Source organism: Formica exsecta, unplaced genomic scaffold (assembly GCF_003651465.1).
Source record: "Formica exsecta isolate Colony F162 unplaced genomic scaffold, ASM365146v1 scaffold1648, whole genome shotgun sequence".
NCBI classification, from domain to species: Eukaryota; Metazoa; Arthropoda; class Insecta; order Hymenoptera; family Formicidae; genus Formica; species Formica exsecta.
This window is the reverse complement of record NW_021848965.1, coordinates 3321-10894: the sequence shown is the minus strand read 5'-3', so window position 1 is coordinate 10894 and position 7574 is coordinate 3321. Positions and strand designations below refer to the sequence as shown.

The window sequence follows — 7574 nt, the reverse complement described above, 5'->3', positions numbered from 1 at the left end:
TATGTTAGTAATATTTATAAAATAAAGAAAAATAAATTAAAGAAGAATGTAGATATTATATTGGATATAGGTCAGGTTTTGAAATAATAATGCAAATATCTAGCTTGGCAAATAATAATGATTTTGCTACTCTGAATATGACAACAAAATTAATAAATTTATTTGTTTTATTTGCGAAGCCAGGTATTAGACTCATTTAAAATTTGTGAAAAAATGTTATCAAGAGACACGGTAGTGTCTCGCGCCAAGTCACGCGCAGCAACAGCGAGGCACTCCGGTATCTATACGCGAGTCGGCTAGTAAGAGTATATCTCAATATTCGTTTTCATCAATAACGGCTGAACCAATCATATTTTTAACAAGCTTAATCGATAGCTTGGGTTTAAATTATATAATAAAAGTGTTTTTATTTTTTTTTCTACATGTATTGTGAGCAGAGATTAATATGATGCAAAGTCTCAATGTGAAAATTTTTCTTTAAGAAACGTCCACGTCGTCATCATTCACGCAAGTCCTCAATGCACATGTGCGAATCTTGTACGGTTGGAGCTTTTGACATAAGATTGCGCTAATGGCGCTTCGTGATTTTACTAAACTAATAACTGTATGTCACTATGTGCTCATATAGGTTAAAGTGTGCAAGAGTTAAGTGTGCAGTATTATTGTTATTATTATTTTATTATTATACGAGTTATCTTGCATACGTACTAATGATTTAAGAGCATATATACTAATACGGATAGGCTTCAAAATTATTAATTTAATTTAATGAATAAATCATTAGTACACATATATGTTCTTAAATCATTATTGCATAAGCAAGACTCGTATAATACATGCATTTTTGCCTGCATCTTGATTCGTCGAAAAGTAGCAAGAATTGTGTATAGATATTGTATATAAATATGTGGCGGATAACCACCACAAGAGCACGGGCGCGCGGAACCAATTTGCGGCCCTTACAACATGGCGGCAAGCGCGCGCGCCCAGACTCACGCGCGGAACACGTGCAAGCCCAACAAACTACGGGAACGTACCGCGACGCGGCGGCAGCCGGGAGTCGGCGCCAGGAAGTGAAATCACCAGTCGCGGCTCTCGCTGCTATAGAGAGGACACCTCTCGCTTAGTGAACGAAAGTTAGCGACGACGGGCGGAAATTCGGGTCCGCCCGTATAAGCACCTCGCACCTTGCGAAGAGGCAAAAAGCAGCAGGGAAAGGAACGTCCACGTCCACTTCCGCCGCCCTCTTCACCTGGGCCTAGTTTGCGGACCGGACATCCTGTGAAGCCCCCGACCAGCGCTTCCACTCGCCGGCACCTAAGCCGGTCCTTCCAGGAGTGGAAGCTGCAGCCTTTGGAGCTGTCGCCGGTGCGCTTCACCCGTCCGGGCAGGGACTTCCTGACGACGTGGGACGTAAGGGTACGGCGCTACACCTCGCCGACCTACGGCTGGAACTATCCTCCACGCCTATCGCCGTTGCCACCATCACCAGCGGCCAACGAGCACCGCCACCAGGAGACGCAGACTGCCCCCTCCTGCAGAATACATAGGGGAACGCAGTCACTCTCCTCCACATCTGAGAAGGCGACGCAGGTGACCAACATCACCACCTGCGAACGGACCACGCAGTCCGACCTCTCTGACTGGGAAGAAGCTCCCCGCTCAAATCAGCCAGACGAACCGCCGCTGCCGGAGAGGAGTTACACCTCTCCCGGGACTCCTCCGGCGCTCCGTACGAGGTTCGGTCCGCCCCGGTACACCTCTACGGATCCGCCGCTCCAGTGGCGTGAACGCCTCTTGTAGGGCGCTAACACTAGCGCACAACCGGCCCTTTTCAGGGCCACCCCAAAAACCAAACACATATTAAGGACTTGTATATACCTCTCGACTGTATAGTAATCTTAGAAATATATTTTTGTACATAGTACTTGCGAGTGATCTTTGACGACATCCCTTCCATCAACATCTTCCCTTTACGTATTGTGGGGCGAAGGAAGTAAGCGCGCTTCCACACACACACCCTATTGACCCCACAAATATATTTATTAAATTTTTATTAAATTTTCTATTTTCCAACGAATCAAGTTATATGTAGAAAATATTTAAATATGTTTTAAATAAAAATTTAATGAATATATTTATATACAATATCTATACACAATTCTTGCTACTTTTCAACGAATCAAGTTACAGATAAAAATGCATGTATTACAGGAGTTATCTTGTATACGCACTATAATGGTTTAAAAGCATATGTATTAAGAGAGATATCCCAGCACAAAGTAACGGTAACATAATGTCAATGTTAGAATTTCCCACTCAACGATACAACTGTTACATACAATGCATGTTACATCGCAATTACATTGTCCAGTGGAAAATTATAATATTGATGTCACATTACTGTTATTTTATGTTTGCTGGGATGGTTCTAAATTATTAATTTGTAAAGAAGCTTATATAAAACTAATATAAAGATAAAGAAATGGCTTTTTAATATCTGGATAGTTAAGTCAGGTAAGAGATAAACATTAGTACATATGCTTTTAAATCATTAATGTGTATGCAAGAAAAGTAGTATAATACATAATATCAACATCAAAATAGTTGTAGCTGATGTCCCCATTGGATATTTCAGCATCCACATCAAATCTAGAACTATCATTGCTGCTATCAATAAATGATGATCAAAAAATTAAAATAAAAGATTAAAGTAAAAGTAAATAGCTTAATGCGAGACACTATCATATTTCTTGTGTATGATCAATACATACACATAACGTAATAAGTAACAATTTCTTTTCAGTATGTCAAGTTTAGAAAAAGAGATGGAAAAAGGCATAGGAGGGGAAGAATTAGAAATATCTATGTCAAAAATTGAAACAAAGGCAGCGATGGCAGAAAATATAATCTTAAAAAAAAGTAAAAAAATTAGAGCAAAAATTAGAAGTAGCGAAAGCACAGCAGCCACCACCATCACTACCGCCACTGCCACTGTCAACAGCAGAATCTTTACAATCAAAGTCGGAGAAGACAACATCAACATCAAAGTCGCTCAGCCAACATTGGAGGTTTCAGCATCCACATCCAATTTAGAACCATCATCGCTGCTATCAATAAATGATGATCAAAAAATTGTTCACCGTCAAGAAAAAGGTAATTAGACATTTCAATTAATAAATGCATTAATCTAATTTACTAACTTATCATTTTCCACTAACCTAATTTATTAATATTCACAATTATAACTAAAACTGAAATAAAGTATCACTTTTATGTTGTCAGTAATCATACAACAACCACCTAGATGGAGGAGAATGGGACAAAACCGCGGACGAGGCCGCGGGCGAGGCCGCAGGCGAGGCAATGGGCGAGGCAATGGGCGCCAAAACGTGTTCTGTATTTACTAATTATGTGTGATAGAGCTTTTTTTTATTACATTTTATTTTTTTTATTTGATTAGAGATTTTTATTTTTTTTAATTATATGTATACATACACATATAACATTTCATATATCATATGTAATATTTCCAAGTTGGGAGTATATTTTTCTTTAATATAAGTTTTCTTAATATATAGTGAATTAAATTTATTTTGTTTTCAAAGTTAAGATTGTATATTATATATGAAAATAATCATTTATTTTGCGTTATACATTTCCAAGTTGGGAATATACTTTTCTTTAATATAAGTATTCTTAATATATTGTAAGGTTACACCTTACCCGCGCCATTTATTTAAGACTGCGTGCGCATTCAGGCAGACGTCTGCGCGAACGCAATGACGTCACGATGATGAAAGCGTTACTATTGGTTAAGGAGGAACTGGCGATCGGCGCTGCCGGTTCGAGTGGTAGACACGCGAAGGAAGAATGTGAATGCGTGCTAAGCCTTCCGCGCGTTAAGAAGCTCTAAGCTACTTTCGGTTAGATACCGCTAGTAAGAGTTCGCGTGTTTGTAACAACGTTATATTGTGTTTCACAAATATACATATATTTATACAGCATACAAACGCTGTAGTTCTTAAATAATCCATGCTGGAAAACCTCCCGTTATTTAAGCCTCTCTTAATCCTGACATTCAAGAGATCTCTTTATCCTGGATAACCTTCCAGTGGATCCTTACAATATATTGAATTAAATTTGTTTTGTTTTCAAAGTTAGATAAGATTATATATTATGTATAATTAAAATTAAGCTGCGAAAAGCAATTTGAAAATAAACATTTACTTTGCGTTATACATATGTAATACATTAATATATATTTTTTGTTTTATTAAGATTATATATACTATATATAATTAAGGTTAAGATGCGAAAAGCAATACTTTGCATTATACATATATAAGACTGTATAACTTTTATATAACTTCGAATTAATATAGATATAATTCAATACAATATTTAATATTTATATAGTTCTTTCAATTTTATTTACCTATTTATGAGTATCGTATATTAAAGATAAAAGTTTAATTATGTTAATATTTATGTTAATATTTTTGTTAATAATGCACTTTTATTAAAGTTTTATTTTATAAGTAAGAATGGTAAAAATGCATAATAACGGACCCAGCTCCAATGACCTTGACCTTGACATATGTTGTCAAGATCACTGTCCTGAGCATCCTCCAAAATGTTTTAGGCGTCGCTCGTTGTTTATTAAAAAGTTATTAACAAAAAAAGTTTACTAAATAAAACGTAAATGAGTAAATGTTTACCTTTACACACCTTATCCCATATGACTTCCAGTTGATCTTGATGTCGACCTTGATCTCTAAGAAGGTCAAGGTCATTGACCTTTCCCGTCACTAGGTTAAAAAGTTCTGACTCCTTAAACAAGATTTATAATTATATGATTTCACATGAATTTGCAACTTTCTGCACGAAGCAAGGTCTAGTTTTAAATCAGAAATAGGTTTGGGTTATGTTATATTTTCCGGAAGTGGAGCCCCCCCGTAGGGTGAGCGGAACCCACTGCATTCACGCATACACTTTCCCATCCACACAACAATCGTGGGATGGACTTCGCTTCGCGTTGTAAAATATATGCGTGGACACAGTAGGTTCCGCCCTCCTCCTACGGGGGGGATCCACTTCCGAAAGATATAACCTAACCCAAATCTATTCCTGATTTAAAACTAAAATTTGGTTTGGGTTAAGCTATATCTTTCGGAAGTGGAGCCCCCCATAGGGGGAGGGGGACCCACTGCGTCCACGTATATACTTTACAACGCGAAGCGAGGTCTACACTACGATTCTTGTGCGGGTGGAAAATATATGTATAATGCAAAGTATTGCTTTTCGCATCTTAACCTTAATTATATATAATATATATAATCTTAATAAAACAAAAAATATATATTAATGTATTACATATGTATAACGCAAAGTAAATGTTTATTTTCAAATTGCTTTTCGCAGCTTAATTTTAATTATACATAATATATAATCTTATCTAACTTTGAAAACAAAACAAATTTAATTCAATATATATTAAGAATTCTTATATTAAAGAAAAGTATACTCCCAACTTGGAAATGTATAACGCAAAGTAAATGATTATTTTCATATATAATATATAATCTTAACTTTGAAAACAAAATAAATTTAATTCATTATATATTAAGAAAACTTATATTAAAGAAAAGTATACTCCCAACTTGGAAATGTATATATGATATATGAAATGTTATATGTGTATGTATACATATAATTAAAAAAATAAAAATCTCTAATCAAAAAAAAATAATAAAAAAATGCTCTATCACACACACAATTAGTAAATATAGAACACATTTGTGCGCCCGTTGCCTCGCCCATTGCTTCGCCCGCGGCCTCGTTCGCAGCCACGTCCGCGGTTTTGTCCCGCTCTCCTCCATCTAGGTGGTTGTTGTATTGTATGATTACTGAAAACATAAAAGTGATATTTTATTTCAGTTTTAGTTATAATTGTAAATATTAATAAATTCGGTTAGTGGAAAATGATAAGTTAGTAAATGAGATTAATGCATTTATTAATTGAAATGTATAATTACCTTTTTCTTGACGATGAACAATTTTTTGATCATCATTTATTGATAGCAGCGATGATGGTTCTAAATTGGATGTGGATGCTGAAACCTCCAATGTTGGCTGAGCGACTTTGATGTTGATGTTGTCTTCTCCGACTTTGATTGTAAAGATTCTGCTGTTGACAGTGGCAGTGGCGGTAGTGATGGTGGTGGCTGCTGTGCTTTCGCTACTTCTAATTTTTGCTCTAATTTTTTTACTTTTTTTTTAAGATTATATTTTCTGCAATCGCTGCCTTTGTTTCAATTTTTCACATAGATATTTCCAATTTTCCCCCTCCTATGTCTTTTTCCATCTCTTTTTCTAAACTTGACATACTGAAAAGAAATTGTTACTTATTACGTTATGTGTATGTATTGATCACACACAAGAAATATGATAGTGTCTCGCATTAAACCATTTACTTTTACTTTAATCTTTTATTTTAATTAATGTACATATATTATGTGTGTGAATGTGTGTGTGTGTGTGTGTGTGTGTGTGGTATGTGATCCACTGAGTAAATAATTCACGAAATAAATGAAAATTTAACTTTAATTTCAGAGAATGTCCCGATATTAATAAAATTATTCATGAAAAATGTTATCAATTACATTGAGTGGGAAATTGCTTTGTGTCGGACATTCACTAAGTGGTCCGCATACAAGGATCGTCACAAATCTAAAAATCTCATCTTCTTCAACCAACTAAGCAATAAACTACCAAATCACTACATGTGTATTTGTTGCCTTGTGTTTGCTAGGTACATACTTACTTCTTACGATTGTTGCGATATTCTTTCATTGCAAAATTATAATAGAGCAATGGCTGCTGTTTATTGTTCTGGTATAGAAAAGATAGATTGTTCATATGACATAGACTTATCATAAGATGTGTCTCGCGCCATAAACTGTACATTCTTATGCGATGATGGCGACCACATTGAAGGATAGAATTATGTGAGGTCATGCTCTTTTTATCACACAATACTCTATGAAAAACCAATCGAAAAGCATCTGACTCTTTATTACTATAATGCCGATTTTACCAATCACCTGCGCGAATGCAATTGCGCCGTCTTTATGTTATAATAGGAAGATGATGTGATAGCGTGCGCATACGAAGGTATCATCTGCGCGCGCCATCACATGATTTTCCTATTATAATATGTAGAGGGTGCGACATTAGCATTTTAAAAGTTAGTAATATCTTTATATAGGTTATAGATTTTCAATACTAGCAGTGAATCATAGTTGGTAATATGCCTATGCTTTATCATCAGTATTCAGAGTATAAATGTTGACAGTAAAGAGTAACAGCTTATTATTATATTATAGTAAAAGAAAGTGATAAAGAAATAGTTTATTGCTATCAATCGATCCAGTGGCTCGCGATTAATCACAAATAGTCGGAATTTTATTTCATGCAGATGTAGTAATTAATATATAATTTATTAAAACACTTGTTATATTAAATAGTAAATGCACATTTTTTGATCAAATATTATGTTTAATAATTTATTT

At 35.2% G+C, this 7574-nt stretch overlaps 2 protein-coding genes and 1 long non-coding RNA gene across 3 annotated transcripts; 2 read left to right on the top strand and 1 right to left on the bottom strand.

Moving 5' to 3' along the window:
* Window positions 1–966: 966 nt before the first annotated feature.
* On the top strand, window positions 967–1803 carry LOC115233235 (uncharacterized protein DKFZp434B061-like). Its single transcript, XM_029803548.1, has 2 exons — window positions 967–1073; window positions 1197–1803. The coding sequence occupies exons 1-2, from the start codon at window positions 967–969 to the stop codon at window positions 1801–1803; spliced, it is 714 nt and encodes a 237-aa protein (XP_029659408.1).
* Window positions 1804–2786: 983 nt separating this feature from the next.
* LOC115233236 lies at window positions 2787–4131 on the top strand. The gene is made up of 2 exons (XM_029803549.1): window positions 2787–3156; window positions 3286–4131. The coding sequence occupies exons 1-2, from the start codon at window positions 2808–2810 to the stop codon at window positions 3408–3410; spliced, it is 474 nt and encodes a 157-aa protein (XP_029659409.1). The 5' UTR covers window positions 2787–2807; the 3' UTR covers window positions 3411–4131.
* A 1545-nt stretch (window positions 4132–5676) lies between these two features.
* Window positions 5677–7123, bottom strand: LOC115233238. Its single transcript, XR_003883751.1, has 3 exons — window positions 6827–7123; window positions 6039–6389; window positions 5677–5909 (listed from the first exon to the last, which is right to left on the bottom strand). It is a non-coding gene; the product is annotated as an uncharacterized LOC115233238 (long non-coding RNA).
* Between the last annotated feature and the right edge of the window lie 451 nt (window positions 7124–7574).